The sequence below is a fragment of the Cyprinus carpio genome, chromosome B10 (assembly GCF_018340385.1).
Source record: "Cyprinus carpio isolate SPL01 chromosome B10, ASM1834038v1, whole genome shotgun sequence".
Classification (NCBI taxonomy): domain Eukaryota; kingdom Metazoa; phylum Chordata; class Actinopteri; order Cypriniformes; family Cyprinidae; genus Cyprinus; species Cyprinus carpio.
The window spans coordinates 21923241-21941555 of NC_056606.1; the positions used below are offsets into that span (position 1 = coordinate 21923241).

Consider the following 18315-nt stretch of genomic DNA (forward strand, 5'->3'; position numbering starts at 1 on the left):
TGTTAAAGTAAAAAAAGCACATAACTAGTTCAACAAAATAAAATGAAAACATAAAATATAAAAATAAAAGCTAATTCAAAATATTAATATATACTATAATACTAGAATAAGATATTTTGTCTTGTTTTTTTTTTAGCTTTTAGTTTGTGTAGTATTAGTATAATACTTATACTTAAACTTAACCTATCTCTTTTAGAGAACTACAGACTGGGTTCCTTTCTTCCTTTCATTGCAAAAACACTCGAATGAGCTGTGTACAACCAAGTCTCTGCCTTTCTCACACAGAACAACCTCCTTGACAGCGACCAATCTGGTTCCAGAAGTGGACATTCAACCGAGACTGTCTTGCTCTCAGTTGTTGAAGCCCTTAGACTGGCAAGAGTGGAATCCAAATCTTCTATGCTTATCTTGCTGGATCTGTCTGCTGCTTGTGACACGGTTAACCACCTGATCCTCCTGTCAACCCTATTGGCAAAGGGCATCTCAAGAACCGCACTCCAATGGTTTGACTCTTACCTCTCAGAAAGATCCTTCAAAGTATCTTAAGAGAGGTGAGTGTCCACGTCGCAACATCGAACTACTGGGGTGCCTCAGGGCTCTGTTCTTGGACCACTTCTCTTCTCTGTCTACATAGCATCATTAGGTTCTGTCATTTAGAAACATGGCTTTTCATACCATTGCTATGTTGATGACACTCAACTCTACCTCTCATTCCATCCTGATGATCCGACGGTAGCTGGTCACATCTCAGCTTGTCTAACAGACATTTGTTGCTGGATGAAGCACTATCACCTTCAACTCAACCTTGCCAAGACAGAACTGGTTATTGTTCCAGCAAACCCATTATTTCATCACAATTTCACTATCCAGTTAGGCACATCAACCATAACTCCTTCAAACACAGCCAGAAACCTGGAGATGTGATTGATGATCAGCTGGCTTTCTCAGACCACATTGCTAAAACTGCCTGGTCCTGCAGATTTGCTTTATTCAACATCAAGAAGATCAGGCTCTTTCTTTCGGAACATGCTGCACAACTCCTTGTTCAAGCTCTTGTTCTGTCCAGGCTGGACTATTGCAATGCTTTCTTGGCAGGTCTTCCAGCCAGTTCTATCAAACCTCTACAATTAATCCAGAACGTGGCAGCAAGATTAATTTTTAATGAGCGAAAAGAATGCATGGCACACCTCTGTTTATCAGTTTGCACTGGCTACCAATAGCTGCTCGCATAAAATTCAAGACATTAATGCCACAACCACATAAAACACAACTGGCTCTGCACCCCTTTACCTAAATTCATTACTTCAGATTTATGTGCCTCTAGAAGCTTGTGTTCTGCAAGTGAATGTCGCTTTATTGTACCATCTCCCAAAGACACAAAATCACTTTCACAGACTTTTACATTAAATGTTTCCTCCAGGTGGAATGACCTCCGCAACTCAATCCGAACATCTTCTAGAATCAGCTAAAAACACATCTCTTCCATCTTTATGTGACCCTCTAACTCTAGCACCCTCTATTCTAATTCTGTTCTTAAAAAGAGAGCCGCTCTTCACTGTCAAACACAGGACTGAATCTCTAGACAGACGGCAGATTAACCTTTTCCTACTTAATTAAGACACCAGTCAATAACGTCTCGTGGCTCCTCGGGGTCCATGTCCTCGTCTGCTCTGAATATCTCATGTGTTCGGATCTAAAGCTTCTGCCATAATTAAACCTCAAAGATAACTAGCAGTTGATTATTCTGATTATACAAAATAATTTCTAAAAATGCCCCAAAAAACATCAAAAGATGATCTCCTCTTGGGTTTGGTGTAAAAATAGATAAAAGCAACTATATAAATCTGTATTTTGTGATTTAAACTATAAACCTTGGATGTAAGGAAAAGCACCAGCATGTGCACAATGTTGCATTAATTATTAACACTCATGTTGTTTTAATTATAACCCAGATTTTGCTCTCAAAACTTATGAGAATTAATCCAGTACTTAGTAACGTTTCATTTCATTCCAAATAAAAAGACACAAATGAGTCATTAGTTGTCATACAGTAAGAGTTTTATGGTTATAAAATAAATGTGGAGAAGCTCAGATGATTTGATCTTTATGAGGAATATTTTGAGTCCATACTGAGACATGGTCATTATGATTAAAAGTAAATATAAATAATAAAGTAAAAAAAAAAAAAAAAAAAAGATTCAAATAAACATTAACTAAAACAAAACTTATTTTATTTCAGCTATTTTATTTCTCATTTTCATGTAGTTTAACATGAATACTACTAACTACTATTTATAACTAAAAATTAAATTACTAAACACACAACAAAATTACTAATACTTTAAATAAAAAAACTATAATAGAAATTAATTTAATTATAAAAGTTACAATTAATATTAATGAAAAGTTAAAATTAGTTACTTGATAAAAATAAAATAGTTAAAAAATAAGTAAAAAAATCACAACAAAATAAAAAAAATTAATTACTAAAACTGTAAAACAAAATAAAAATCACAAAAACATACAACAAAATTACTAAAACTTTAAAGAAAAAAATCGAAATCAAAATATTAAACTATAATATAACAATTATAAAAAAAAATTCTGAGATTGCAGATCTCTTCTAAAACAGATTATTAAGGTCTTTTCCTAAGGAAAAACATCTGAAAAGCTCCAGGCTTCAGCCAAAAATTCTTGCTTGTATATGAAACAATTGAAACCCCTGTGATTTTTCACATTTAGTTTTTACTTTGCTTATAGCAAGCAGATTCACCTTGAGTCCTTGTAGCTTCCCAGAAAAATCCAGATCTGCAGTTGTGAGAGTTTAGTTCAAGGGCCTGCAGTGAAACAGCTGCACAACATAAAAACAGAGTCCAGTGCTACAAAATCAATTAGCTTCAGCCCATTGCTTTTTGCCATCTTATTACATTTAATGTGAAATTTGTCACCAAGTGGCCATGAAACTTCTACGTCACAAACAATAATTTGGTTTTGCAGAGTATTACCTGTTATATAATAATTCCCAAAACAACGTGGATTATTGTGATATTTTTATCAGCTGTTTGGACTCTCATTCTGACGGCACCCATTCACTACAGAGCATCCATTGGTGAGCAAGTGATGGAATGCTACATTTCTCGAAATCTGATGAAGAAACAAACTCATCTACATCTTGGATGACCTGAGGGAGAGAACATTTTCAGCAAATTTTCGTTCTTTTACATTCATCCATGCACCAATCAAAATCAATCGCACAGATTCCAGTAAATAAACAGGACTCGAGTATGAAGATGTGAGCTTCTTGTTTATTGTTATCAAGGAGTTCATGTTGGTTATTTGCATTGCTAGCCGAACACCACAATCAACCCTATTCGCTTCTGTAAGGCTCACCGTCTGGCACGAGAAGAAATGCTGCTGGGTTAAACATACAGTATATCTTAATGGCAATTACATATGTTTAGTAAGTACATTCTCCTCTACAAGATATTCATGTACAATATACAAGTTTTAAAAATATAGTTTCCATTGAGTTCCACAACCGTTTCGTTCTCTTCACGATGACAAAAATTCACATTAGTTGCTTTGGACCGTAATGCTTTCCGTGTAGCGAAGAGGACCGTGACATTTTTTGTTGGTTTCAAAAGAAAGTAAAGGAAGATAATTGGTCACCAACACACAGGAACGTGTGTCATGTTTACAAGAAACAAAAAGCATGGCGGAAACAGAAGACCGGACTTGAGAAAGCAAACAAACAGCGGTATTTGCAAGACACAAACACGCTCACACACTTCAGGACGATAAACACACTACAGTACGCCGAATACATGATGGGCTGAGCTCGCCACCTGCCAGAAAATCAATGTTACAAACTTCCAAGGAATCAACGTTCAAGATGAAGAAAGCAAGAAAGTCAAAGCCAGATAAGAACGTAACTGTGATCTTAAGACACCTATGGCTGTGAACATACGTCTGAACTGATGGTTATGAAGGAAGAAGCACTTGCGAAAACATTAAACAAACGATTTATGAAATACTGCTGATGCTGAACACAAGAAAAGCTTGGTTTAGTGAAGCTTGCAAAAACTAGAAAAGCCAAAAAGTTAGCATTGCAAGAAAACAAAGGCATGTGACCTGGCAAAACAAATCCAAAAGTCAAGTTTGTCCATCATAGAGGGCCCAAATAACACTTTAAAACCCATAAATATATCCACAGCTCTTTACAAGCGAGAAATCACCAGGGTTACGAATGTGCAGTCACTCTTAAAACAGTGATTTGGAAATTAAGTTCATACGCTGCTTTGACGTAAATACTTTTTTTTTTTTTTTTTTTTTTTTTTTTTTTTTTAAAAGACAGCAAAATCATTAAAAAATAATAAGAAACAGATTTTGCAGTCAAGCCAAAGCAGCTGCTGGGTGGCCTGATGCAGCAGAACAATAATTCAGTAACACAAACAAGCCAGTGACACGGACGTTTTGTCCCACGGAAAAGTCAGGACGTCACTCTCGAGGGGTGCGAAAAAGGCAAACCGAGGGTGTGCTGAAGTTCTCCTGCAGTTTGGAGCAAAGTCTTAAGGACGCTGGGCTTAAACTGAAGGCAGAGGCTGTGAAAGTGGACTAGAATGATTCGGATCCTCTGATCTGAATTTAGCACTAGCACTAGAATGGCACAAATGGGCCGTTTTTACTGATTATATAATGAATGAACTGTGTTGGAAAAATGAGGTGCATCTCTTTCATGTTCCGAGGAAAGGGATGCACCTCATTCTTTTCGCTTTTCTTCTGCTCCCAATTATTTTAGCAAAGGTGTATGTGATGACCGTGTCCATTTTCTGTTTGAATATCACACTCGATGAAAGAAAGCATTCTTGTTTTGTCTAGAAGAGATGGAAAAACAAACAACAATGTAAGAGATGAACGCGTAAAGAGCGTAAGCTTTTCCCACATTTGCTAAAAGTAGCCTGAATCGATTTCAGAAAACTCCACACCCAGAAAAAGCATGATTTTGCAGGGGCTGTTTTGGGTTTATTCTGTATAAGGCTTCATGATGGTCACAGTGGTTTCTTAGTGTGGGGTTAAAAGGCTACGTAGATGGAAGGAGAAATGAAATTCACTCCATCCACATGTCTCTGAGCTCGTGTTGACCGGTCTCTGGAATATTTTTTTTCCTTTGTTCATTTTTTTTTTTTTTTTTTTTTTGTCTTTTTTTGTCGTCTCTCTGTTTAGTCATGATCACTTCTTAGGTGTTCAGGAGCGTCTGGCAACAAAAAAAACAGTTCCTGTCTGGGAATAAAAAAGAAAGATATTAGTCATTACTGGACTGAAATGAGCCGAAACAAACACTAAAAGCCTATTCAATGAATGAACATTTTTAGCAAAAGGTGTTACAAAGGTGAAATTTTGGGAACCTGCATTGCAGATGGACGTAGAGCTATTACTACTGTGTCTTCATGTACAAGCAACATAAAATCTATAGTATCCAAGCAGAAATGACTTTTGGGAGAATAATGTAATTTTGACCCTTGTGCTGTGCTAAAAAGTCAGCGTTCCTACTCAAAAATTTAAAAAAACTGTTTACAGTTTACTGTGAGGATATGTGCATCATGAAGTCATCTGAGCGACTGGTCCTGGACTACCTGAAGGACAAGGGTCTGTGGCTAAAAAAAACCCTGACTGATCCCAAAGACTGAAAATGCTTCAAATTGTAAGCATTTTTTAGGCTGGTCATTTCTGACTGAGAACACCACAAGGTGGGGGAAAAGATTCTAAAAAATGATCTATTTTTTGTAAAGTAGTTATACCCTTTGTGAGCAAAGTCAGTAAGTTTTAGTCCAATGTGATAACATTAGCTAGGGAATTCTTCTCTGGGTCAAAAAGACACAGTAAGAGTTAACAAGTTCTTTTTTTGATGTGAATAGGCCTCTAAACTATCTAAAAACAAATGTAAATTAGTCAAAATACTAAAGAAACGATTGAATCTGGAAGTGAACATACTGTGATGTGTTGTGGTGAAGAGTTGTACCTGTGATTTGGACAGTGCTGGAATCTGAGTCTCATCTGTGACTCTTCTGCTGTTGCATAAGACCCACGTTCTCATAGACTCGAGAGCTGTCGTCCCTCATGCTGAAAACACATAGATTTACATCTTAACCAGACATCATGGGACAAGTTTCCAACTTATAGCTGGCATGAAATCACAACTGACCCTATTTTTCTTAATGCATGTTGCTGGTTTTACTGTAAACTATTCGTCTGTGCATTTCCAAAAAATAAATAAATAAACAAACAAACTATTAAGTGTTTATTTTATTATACTTTATCTGTTTGCATTTATAGATTGTGATTACAATCCACTTGCATACACCAAACTTTACAGTTTTATTCCTATCTATATATTTATTAGATTGTTCATATAACATTCACCTGGTTAATATAACTAAAACCATGGTGAAAATATAGTTTTTTCTGTCTGTTGACATTGTTCTCTAATTTATGGAGTAATAAAAAGATAAATCCAAGATCTATAGAAAGCTGTACATTTCACCAAGTTAAAGTATGTTGCACCTGGTTTTATCCAGTTTTCAGATTTGTTCTGGAAATGTATGCAAATGAGTGCATATTTAATATGATAATACATAATCCTCGTATTTAAATAACATGTCAGAAAACTTAATCCAAAACATGACCTGAGCTGTTTTCATTCGTTTACACAATGCCCCCTTTTCACAATCCAATCAAAAACTGAAGAGTAAAATCAAGTGCAGCCGTACATTTTTTCTTATTTGATAGCATTTCACTCAGAATCAAGAGAGTGTAAAGTCTATCGCAGCTTCAGTTTTATGTTTACCAAATCAAAATTTAGATTTGGAAATATTATTTTATAAAATTCAAACAAAACATAGGAAAAAAAGGTGTTTGTCGAGATGTCTAATACCTATTGCTTCATTTGTCATTTATTTCTCAGACGCTTTCTCTTTAAAGTGACATGCAAACGTTTCTATGAAATGAATGAAATTGTGTTTGTGGAGAGTAATGGTCTGGTGTGTCCTCACTCGGCACAGGTCGGTGTTGGCGTGCACGGTGGCAGAGGGCTCTGATCTCCTCCAGTCAGGTCAGAGAGAGAATATTTGATGTTGGTGTACTCGCGTCCTTTAATTTTACTTTTCTGAAAGTCAAAACAAACAGTCCATGAGACTCATTCATTTTGGGAGCACTGCAAATCTGCCCCATTTTGCTCCTCTCTTTATTAATCTGCTGTCAACAAAAGAGACGCTTTAAAGTCTCCCTAGAGTTCTCCTCCAAAATAAAAGGGTTATTGTTCGGAAATGAATAAATTAAGACATGTTGTTCTATAAAATACCAATATTATTACTTTATATTATTATGTAATTTTTATTTTACAGTGAAATAGTATACTATACAACAGTAATATTTCTCATTTTTTATTATATGTTGTAGTTTTCAAATTAGCAGTAGAAATAATAATAATAATAACTTATAACAATCATAATTAAGCAATATTATCATTATTTTACAGTGATATTGCTATATAATAAAATTCAAATACAAGCCAAATTGTGCAGCCCTACAAATAACTACAGCAAACATGCAGCTTAAAAAAAATTGTGAAGAAATAAAATTTTATTATGTTAAAATGTTGTTTATAAAAATCAGTTTATTAATTATATGTGGATAATTTATTTTGGAATAATTGATTTTGTGCACCATTTTGCTCCTCTAAATATAGATTTTTTATAATCAGTAGTATCTGTACATGTTTTTTTTTTTTGTTGAGAATATGTTCTCTATGGTTTAATGTTTGAAATTGAAAAAATTAAGACAGCCTAAATATTATAATAATTTTACTATTCTGTAAAATAAAATTATTATTATTATTTTATACTATATTTACATTTTTGTTTTGTAAAAAACATTATTATTATATTTCATATTTTATGTAAATTAGATTTTCTTAAATGCTTTTTTTTAAAACAGTATAATATTAATGTGTAAATAGTAATATTACAATTGTAAAATCTCATTTTGTTTTATTGTGTAAATATTTTTGTGATAACAGTAATAATCATTATAAAAATAATAACTATCATCATTTCACAGGCTTATTGATATATATATATATATAAAAAAAAAGCCAAATTGTGCAGCCCTAAAAACAAGCACAGTTTGTTTATGTATGTATTTTATGTTGGTTGAGTTGTTTTTTTTCTTTTGTTATTATAGTCGTAGAAAACTGCTGCTCCTCTTTTATGCGGTGTTGTGTATTATTATTATGATGCTGGGCGGTGTTGTTGAAGCGATACTGGGCCTCTGTCTGTACCATTCCTGAACGCTGAGACCTCACCATCTGGATAGTCTTGGGCACGTCAATATCACAGTCCACTCCTGCACAACAGACTGCAGGTCAGATCTAACTTCAAGTAAAGCTGCTACTGTGGCCACATTTAGGTTGAAAGGCCTAGTTTCTAATGAAAAGAGCACCAACAGATAAACAGTTTAGATTCAAGAACTTTACCCTTTTCTCTGATGATGTCTATTAAAATATCAATCACGATAAATGTTCCTGTTCGTCCAATCCCAGCACTGCAGGAGAATCAGAAACACAAGTTTAGAACCAAAACACACACACTCGCTTGATGATGAAAGTATTTGTGCTAATGTTTCAAACTAAAAGTCGAACTTAAAGGTGCTGTATGTAGGATTGACACCGAGTGGTTTAACTAGGTATTGCAGTCCAAATTCCAGAGGTTTTTTTTCACCTGGGCCCTCCTCCTCAGACTTTGACGCACACGCAGGTTGCCAGATTGATGACACCAACAGGAACGAGCACACTTGATGATGAATGAAATGAAATACACTGTTTTCCACCAACTGGCAACCCAGGGTGCTGAAATACATTTGGGTAAACTGGCAGTGTGCAGGTTTCACAAACCAAAACAAACACAGATATTCTGGCCTGGACAGACATTTTCAAAGGAGAATAACTGACTGTAGCATTGTTTTTCAGATAAACAAGTAACTTAGCATGTTTCTTAAATATCTGCAAACATATTATGGTATTTTTATGCTTTAGTAGAGTCAGCACCTTTAATGTCTAACTAAAAGAATTAAAAGCCACAACTGTTTTGATTTTTTAAATCATTAACATCAGCCCATGCAAGTCTTGGTTTCTGCGGGTTTTAAAGGTAAATTTAAGACTTTAAGACCAAGTAAAGAAAATTGAAGGAATAAATTGAAGGGAACATGTTTTCTAAATGCAAGCGTATAGAAAGCACACAATGAGTTGTATTAGAAACAATTCAAAGTTTGAAAATACAGCTTCCAAGTCTTTAGACATGCGAAATTGATCAAAATGCATTGAGTTTATGGTTAAAACTAGAACAAATATCTGCCAGTGGGCTCAGAAAAATCAACTTGAACAAGTTTTCATTCTTCATAGACATTGTTTTCCTTGTTTTAACCATGAACATGCTTCATTTTGTTCAGTTTCTCAGAATACTAGACGTCATATCTCAATATTTTTATAGGAAACAAGACAAAAATACTGTGCAGTTTTCAATTTTGGCAGTGCATGCAACATTTAATGCCATGAATTTAAGACTTTCTGCATTTATTCAAGACCTTTATAAGGCCTTAATTTGTGCAAGGGTGCATTAAGCCATTTGAAGACCCACAGAACCCTTAGTTTTTGCTTGTGTTCTCATAACCTGCAGTGCACCACGATGGCTCCAGCCCCGGTTATGCTCTCCTGCTTCATTTTGACCTCTTCCAGGAAGTCCAGCACGCCGCCCGGGTCTCCAGGCACACCGTGGTCAGGCCAGGCGCGGAAATGATACTGCCACACTGTACGCTCAGTATTACCCTACAACATCAGACAGATCCCCGCTGTTAGAAAACGACTCCTGCATTCTGTGGTGATGTCAGCATTTCGGTTTACCTTACCTGTCCAACTTTCGACAGCTTCAGCTCTCGTAGGATGTAATCGTGCGCCAATGTTTCCTTCACGTTCCGCACACGCATGGCTCCGTACTCCTTCAGCGCAGACACGTCAGGCCAATACTTCACACACTTACTCTGTGAAGAAAAACACAATTCATCTCAGAGTATTTCAGCCAGCAATAAACTATTAATCCAATAATGGATGTGGCTTTGCACAATTATCAAATCACAAAGGCTGAAGCAATATGTGCTAACCATCTTTCTAAATTTCCAATGAGAATAAGGGTTGCAAATGGTGAAAGATTTGTGGTAAAATTCCAGAAAACCTTCCAGAATGTTTTGAAACTTATCAGGATTTTTTGGAAACTTTCAGAAAGTTTTAGAAATTTACTGGAAATTTTCCACCCCTTTGCAACCCTAGCTGTCAGCAAATGAGCTTTAAAGTCTCCTACAGTTATGATCACAACATTTGAAAATTAAGACAGCTATAAATATTAGTATAGTAATTTTAATGTTTTTCTGTAAAATCAGACAAGTATTTTTATTACTTGACTTTTTTTATTTTACAGTGAAATTTTCTAATTCTGAATTATATTTTGTAAATATTCTTTATAGTTGTTATTATTATTTTCTAGTCATATTGATATTTAATCATATTCACATATAAGGCAAATTTTGCAACCCCACAAACAAGCACAACAAACTTAGAGCCAGAGTTATTTCAGCATCGAGATATTATAGTTTTCACTATTATTTTTTATGAGTTTTAATAATTCCCATTTTCATTTTCGTTAAAGTTTTAGTAATTTGTTGCATGTTGTCATAACTATTAGTCTTTTTTATGCCTAGGTTTATTCATTTTTATTTTAGTTTTAGGTATTTTAGTTTTTTAGAATTTTTAGTATTTAAATTACTAAATTAAAATATAAACGTTGCCTTGACAACTAGCCAAAATCAAAACAAGTTTAAATGTTTTATATTTAATTTTATTTAAGTCATGAACATGTTTTATTGCTTTATCTTCAATTTTAATCTCAATTTGAATCATAACTAAACAACTACTAAATAAATTAGCAATTAAATTCTGCAGCTCTTCTTTTGGCAACTAATTTTAAGTTTAGAAAGAATAATTTTAGTACCATTCCAAATGTATTTACATTCGGTCAAAGGTTGCATGATTAGATATTTCCTTCAGCAATACAAAAACCAGTCCATGAACCAGAATGAAAATGTCTGTAACTGGTCCAGCCATTGTGAAACCCCTCACCTTTCCCCGTTCCACTTCCTTCGTGGTCATGACGATGACTCGAGAGTTCTCCTGAAACACCATCCTCCAGAAGTCACTGATGGTGTTTTGCAGGCAGCCCTGCGTGGCGATGTAGCTCCTCTTCAACTTGGAGTTGTTGCTCTTAGTCTCGATATCAGGCTGGGGACCACAAAAAAAAAAGTTACTACACAAACTTTTGAATCATTCTGACAGGACTTGAAGGCTCCTTTATTACCATGATGATGTTGGCATTGATGTAGTCCAAGCCCGGCTCATTTGCGTCACCGTCGGTCAGCACGACTCGCGTGTGGTCGACTGAGGAAGTGGAGACACAGAGAAAACAATATTACTGACACTGATGGCTCATGTGGTGCATGTGACTCTGAGAGCTCTGCATGATGATGATGATGTTGTTCACTCACAGGGAAGAATGTTTTTATATCTGTTCTTGTTTTTGTTTTCTGGCCGCTGGCCCTCTTTGCGACTGTAGAGCAGTTTACACTCCTGCTGCTGAAGCGTCTGTGGACACCGTATTTAAAATGACTGTCAGAACTGGACCCTTTACTGAATACATTGATTGATCAGTTAAACAGATCACTGCTTTATCTGGCTCTAAACTGAGTGCTGATTGGTTCTCACCTCAAACTCCTCCCAGAATCCCTGCTTGACCTTATCTGTGGTCTCTGCCAGCTTGCTGAGCTCTCGTACCCGAATTTCGATCTCTGCTGCATTGATGCGGGTAGTGTTCAGAGGCTGCAAGAAACATAACACTGCACTGAAAAACTCTTATGTCAGGAAGAATCTTGATCGATTCATCTCAAGCAAGTGTTCAAAAATGCCTTCAAAAGTTGGGGGGGTAAGATTGTTTTAGTTTTTGAAAGAAGTGTCTCCTGTTCACCAAGGCTGCATTTATTTGATCAAAAATACAGTAAAAACAGCAATATTGTGAAATATTATTATCAATTAAAATAACTAATTTCTATTTGAATACATATTAAAATGTGATTTATTCCTGTGATGCAAAGCTGAATTTTAATGCATCCTTTCTGAATAAAGAAAGTATTAATTTCTTTAAAAAAATAAATAAATCTGACCCCAATCTATTGAGCATAAGTGTATTCATTTAGCATACAATTCTGTGATTCACAAGTCCAATTCTAAACGCATCTTTACTTAAATGGTCAATCGCACACCTGTTTGAGCTGCAGGACTGTCCCCAGTGTTTCCACCATAGGGTTTTTCTTGTAATGCTCCACCAGATCTGTGAGCGAGTCGAATTTCTCCCCACCTCCAACATCATACTTCAGATCATGCTGATAAAATAATAATAATAATTATAGCCCAACTACATAACACAAAACAGGTAAACATTTATTTATTACTATGATTTTGTAAGTCGATTTTGTAAGTCGCTTTGGATAAAAGCGTCTGCTAAATGATTAAATGTAAATGTAAATGTGATTTGGAACTAAATAAACCAATTCAAACTGGTTTCCAATATAGACCAAGAACACCAATTAAATAACACATAATAAAAACAAGAATGCATTTTAGCCTAAATATCTAAAGCACTGCAGATAAATAAATACATACATAAATAGGTAAGCATGTATTTAATGATTTATTATAAATATATATTTGTTTACTGAACAGTGATGGTTTAGAGCAGATGAATGTAGAAAAAACTACTAATTTAAAATCACAAAAGTTGCTTCTTTTCATTTAACAAACAAGTAAAAATATTTTTTAAATCTACATTATTTGAGCCCACTAAATGACACTTAGTTAATCATCCTTACCCCTTTCTAATTTAAAAGAAACACATTTGACGTGCAAGTCAAAATTTTAAGTGAACTTTACCTGGCAGCGTATCATGACGTGTGTGACTTTGGGTTTGCCGTCGCTGGTGTCCGTCTTGTCGTCTCCGGTCCGTACGGAGAGCACAAAATCTCCCGGGTGACTCTGACTTTCTCTCACCAGGAAACTTCCATTCTTGCCCTTCTCTGTCAACAGCTTCTCGGCCTCACGACCAGAGAGGTGACCATGAAACCACCTTGCAAAAAAATAAAGGACAATGTCAGAGTGTGTTTGTGTTCGAACGCCAATAAAAAGGCATATAAAACACAATTATCACGGATAATGAGCTACGCTCGCGCTCACCTCTCAGAAGTGGGATCGGCACAGTTGAGCGGGTATTTCAGCTCAATGACGTCTCCGTTTTTCTCTTTCAGCTGTCCGTGATGTTCCATGTAATACTGCACCAGCTCAGCCAGGGTGGCAAACTTCTCTCCACCGTACAGGTCATAATAGTCTCCAGTGTTTTGGATCTTAATGTGGGTGACGGCGCCATTTCTCCTGGTGAAGAGAAGAGCTTCAATTCAATTTTTCAAATAAATGTTACAGTCAAAATATGTACATTACTAAATTACCTTGTCATCTACAGTGAACATTATATTACTGGTTGAAAAATTATGGTTTTGCAAGTAAAAATGATGCATTGCTGTATAATATATAGAAGGGCTGCACAATAAATGTATATTTGTCCACTGGTTATAAATCGTGAAAACGTTTCATTTCCATTTGATATTTTCCTTATCTTGCATTTGTAACAAGCCTCCACAAGCTTTCATTCTTGCGGTTGCCAGATGTTAAGATGTCCTGCCGGTGGATGACTTTAGTACTGAGTAATCAACGTTAAAGGGTTTTAATTTTAGGGGTTCAGACACTTGATGAATTCAATGCACAGAAGTGTCTCGTGAATACATTAAGCCACCAAGTGTCATAAACACTGACATTAACACACAGTACTGTCATTTTATGATGGATATCAGTACTTTTTAAGGTAAAAAGTTTAGTTTGTAGTTCAAGTAGAGAGGTATATTAACATTATACCAGTGCTTCCCAAACCTGTCCTGGAGGCCCCCCTGCCCTGCACATTTTATAAGTCTCCCTAATCAGACGCACCCAGTTTAGTTCTTGCAGTCTCTAGTAATGAGCCGATGAGTGGAAACAGGTGTGTTAGATAAGAGAGACATACAAAAAGTGCAGGGCAGGGGGGCCTCCAGGACAGGTTTGGGAAGCACTGCATTATACCACTTAAAGTTGTAAAATATACAGGCACATAATATAAAACCAGAAACACTGTCAGTATTTTACGACAAATTTCTGCCCTTTTTTAAGTCAATGGCATAATGCATAACATTTTTAATTAACACTTGTTATTCCCAGTCTAAATCCAGATTTATCCGTCTGCTCTCACCTGACAGACAGCGTAAAGTCTCCAGGGTTGCTTTTGCTGGGACGGGCCAAGAAGCTGCCGTCCACACCACGAGTGAGGAGAAGGTTCTCCGCCTCCACTCCGGTGATGTTGGGGTGGAACCACCTACAGACACAAACACAACACCCTCAACACTTCATCACACCAAATACTGAGTGTGGACATTAACACTTCAGTCAAATCAAGCCAAGTCTGCTTTATTGTCAATTCTTCCACATGTACAGCACATACATACAGAGAATTGAAATTGCGTTACTCTCAGACCCCCGGTGCATACAGATAACAACAACAGTAGAACATTAAATATATAGATAAATATAAAGTACAACTATACAAATAGGTCATGTAAAAAGAAAGATAAGTAAAGCAGCACAAGGCACATGGCAGATAGAGTGCAAACCAGTGAAGTAAACAGTGCAGATATAATGATTGTAGTGCATGCAGCAAGCATGAAAGTATCTGCAGAAATTTCCGTAAATATTAAAAACCATCCTATGAAAAAAAAAGATCATTCAGAATCAAAAGCCAGAGATGCAGCTCAAAAATAAAATCATTTTAGCACATTAAATATGGAGAGATCTGTTAGTTATTTTTTTTTTTTTTTTGTGTTTAATATTTTGAATTTATTTAGTTTTATATTTTCTTTTTTAGTTACAGTTTTAATACTTCTGTCATTTTAGTAGTTTTTGGTTTTTAATAATATTTGGATTTAGTTTCATTTTTATATTTTCTGTTTTTATTGTATTTTATTTTTTATTTTTTAAATACTTTATTAATTCTTATTCCAGTTTTAGTTTTAGTTATTTCAGTACATCAAGTTAAACTAAACTGAAATAAGAAGTGTTGCCTTGGCAACTAGCTGAAATAAAGTATTTCCTGTTCTATTTTATTAACTAACAAAGTTTAGTTAAAATTATTTATAATAACCCTAGACATTACTGAACCGAAATAGTGCAATATATCCCTTTGTGAATGAGTATATTATGTATATACAATGACATCAAAATAATTGCGATATGAATGTCACAAATGCTACACAAATCATATGATGTTGTCAGATGTTTTGTAAAGTAATTCTTGCTTTAACAGTTTGTTTCTAATGCTATGACATTGTCTTATATGATGAATTATGCAGACATATATTCATCTTTTCTTTATCTCTAATGCAGATTACATGAGAACAATATTAACACAAGCAATAACTAGCTTACAATAATAAAAATAAACTCAAATTCACTCCGCGCTGCTGTCATGTCATTTTCCTGTTGATCATCACTATTTGTGATCAAATCTATAATATGACCTGTCACTCATCATCAGCAGATATGAAACATGATCATAAAACAGACTTTCAATGTCCTAAAATCAGTGAAATTAAAGTAAGAGCGACTCTTTCAGACTCAAACATGTCGAGTCTCGCCCTCTCGGGTTTAAATCACTAAACTGCCTGACATTTCAATTAAACACGTCTGTTTCGTATTTTACACACTTAAAACACTTTAAAACAAACATGTGTTTGATTTATCATTAAAATAGTATGCCCGACGGTGATAAGATATGTAAAATAAATGAGAAATGGCCAGAATATCATGTTTGTTTTTGCTAGTTTCTCACCTTCGGGATGTCATCGCTCCCTCGCTCTGTTTACTGTTATTTTACGAGCTTTCCGGGTAAAACCTCCGTTTAAATCGACCGTCCCGTGTTCAGCGCCTCATACGGCAGCGGGTTCCGCTCGGTTTGGGTTCGGACAGACGGACATGAGTGGATAAAATAACGGGGAAGAGGGAGCGGGAGCGCTAGGCCGCGGCGGCGGAGAGTTTTCTGGAGTCGATTGGAAAAACGTCACCAAAACTGCGACACACAGCAAGCGTGTATGTCCGCAGACTGCAAGACAGGGGCGTAACGTGAAAGAGGCGTAACTTGAAGTAGGAGGCGTAACTTGAAGTTGTCGAAATCTCACAGAATCACGGGAGATGTCAAAACGATAAGTTGTTGGCAATATGGCTGCTTTCAATAGGGCACAGAGTAGAATATTGATTACGTTTTTTAAGGGAAGCAGAGGTTTTAGGCAGGATTTGATGCATAAGGTGTGTGTAGATATTAATGTTAGGGGACAATGTGAGTGATGTGTACGTTTAGTAGGATCCACACTCCGGGACAGAAGAGGGCGGTATTGCACCAATAAGCTGGATGCCAACCGCCGTTAAACTGGAAAGAAGTTACAATGAGTTACAATGGTGAGAATATATTTTTTCACAAAATAATTATTTAAATTTAAGAGTACAAGTTATTTTCATACAGTGTTATTGATTTTGGAGTTAATAATCTTTTAAAACTAAGGTGTAAAGTTAGCAACATATAAGCAAAAGGTGTAAAGACGCTATCCTCCGGTTTCACAGACAAGACTAATTGAGCTATGGCCTGATCCTGGCTTAATCTAAACCCTGTTTGTTACTTACATAATATAGCATATTTGTGTTTGTGCTGTAAAAACACGTTTTATAATGAATAACTAACAGGGGAGCTCCATTAAGTACACTTCTTTTAAAGTGGATTTACATAAACCATATATACATCTTGAAGACTATTACTAATGGTCTATTTATCATCTGACAGGATAGTCTTTTAATAAGTATTGCAGATAAGCACATTTAACAGACATGAAACAGGCATCTGAGTGATGTGTGTGTGCTATTATGTAGAATTCACTGTCAACACTGCTTTAGATGAGTGTAAGTCATGTAAACAAACAAATCTACATACAGTAACTAAACACTAGTTATCTATTTTATTTGTCCATTTGCAATATTGATAATTTTAGGAACATTTGTGTTGTATAAAAAGTGAGTTACATCAGTTACTAACTCAACATGCAGATGCAGTACTGTATATCACAGATAAATCACAGAGGTTACTTGACTCTTGTCTGGATGTTACAGGAACAGATTATGTTTATCTGCTGTAGAGTGACTGATGAAGGAATGCTGCCATCAAAGGATTTGTGTAAGTACACTACAAAAATAAATGAAACATTTTAATTAGTGTAATTTCAAACAGTTATTACAGCACTTTTCTTATTGTTGTTTTCTGTGCATTTGCTGCAGATCTTTTGTGGTGGAGCAGGACCTGCAAGGAAAGGGGAAAAAAAGGAAAAACCTGAAACAAAAGAATAAAGTAATGACTTTTTGTATTGTGTGTGTGTATTTTCTGTAGGTTATGAAAATGTCTGCAGACTGGGTGTGTGCACTGAGGATGGAGAAGTCCACTGCAGCATCCGGAAATGGTCCAGAGACACGGATGAGACGCTCCATCACTCCAGCTCTTACTGTCTCATCAGGACCAGATGCTGCTGTGGTCTCTTCATCATCAGTGACCCCAGAGCAGTGAGAGCATCTAGAGAAAGACCAAAAAGACACTGAGGATTTGATTTTGGTAAAGTTTGTTCTGCTGGTTTCTGTTTATAAGATGAAGGCTGACTTTCAGAAGCTTCAGAAGCATCATCAAAAAATGTGATGGAGCTTTTATCTGAAGGGATTGAGAGTGCTCTTATTACAGAGGCCTACAATCCTCTGATCAAGCTGGAGAAAAAGAGCCGTGCTCAAGCACAGTTTTGAACCAGTTCAGTGGTATAGCACACTACAAAAGTAATAAATCAATGCATGTACTTGTAAACTCTGTGTAAATGTTTTACAGGTAGTGGTGCTCATGGAGAGCAGCACACGATTGTTTGGAGCAGACACAGCAGCAGTCAGGATTGTCCTGCATGTGTTCTTCTGCTCTCGCTTCAAGGTTGTGTGGTTCAGAGAGCCGTCATCAA

The 18315-nt window shown here is 35.8% G+C and overlaps 1 protein-coding gene across 1 annotated transcript; it reads right to left on the reverse strand.

Annotated features, from left to right (window-relative positions):
- Window positions 1-3285: 3285 nt before the first annotated feature.
- LOC109097254 (tyrosine-protein phosphatase non-receptor type 11-like) lies at window positions 3286-16349 on the reverse strand. The gene is made up of 16 exons (XM_042733268.1): window positions 16113-16349; window positions 14481-14603; window positions 13382-13576; window positions 13082-13274; window positions 12415-12534; window positions 11861-11974; window positions 11644-11740; window positions 11457-11536; window positions 11222-11380; window positions 9958-10089; window positions 9723-9877; window positions 8531-8598; window positions 8255-8400; window positions 7050-7165; window positions 6020-6120; window positions 3286-5280 (listed from the first exon to the last, which is right to left on the reverse strand). Exons 1-15 carry the CDS (start codon window positions 16124-16126, stop codon window positions 6051-6053), a joined length of 1782 nt encoding a protein of 593 aa, XP_042589202.1. The 5' UTR covers window positions 16127-16349; the 3' UTR covers window positions 3286-5280; window positions 6020-6050.
- Window positions 16350-18315: the final 1966 nt, after the last annotated feature.

What these genes read in the sequence shown, in the direction of transcription:
- LOC109097254 (XM_042733268.1), bottom strand. An exon ending in TCAATGCCAACATCATCATG is followed by an intron (nt 11,381 to 11,456) that starts GTAATAAAGGAG and finishes TGTGGTCCCCAG; the next exon opens with CCTGATATCGAGACTAAGAG. An exon ending in AGACATCATCAGAGAAAAGG is followed by an intron (nt 8,401 to 8,530) that starts GTAAAGTTCTTG and finishes TCTGTTGTGCAG; the next exon opens with GAGTGGACTGTGATATTGAC.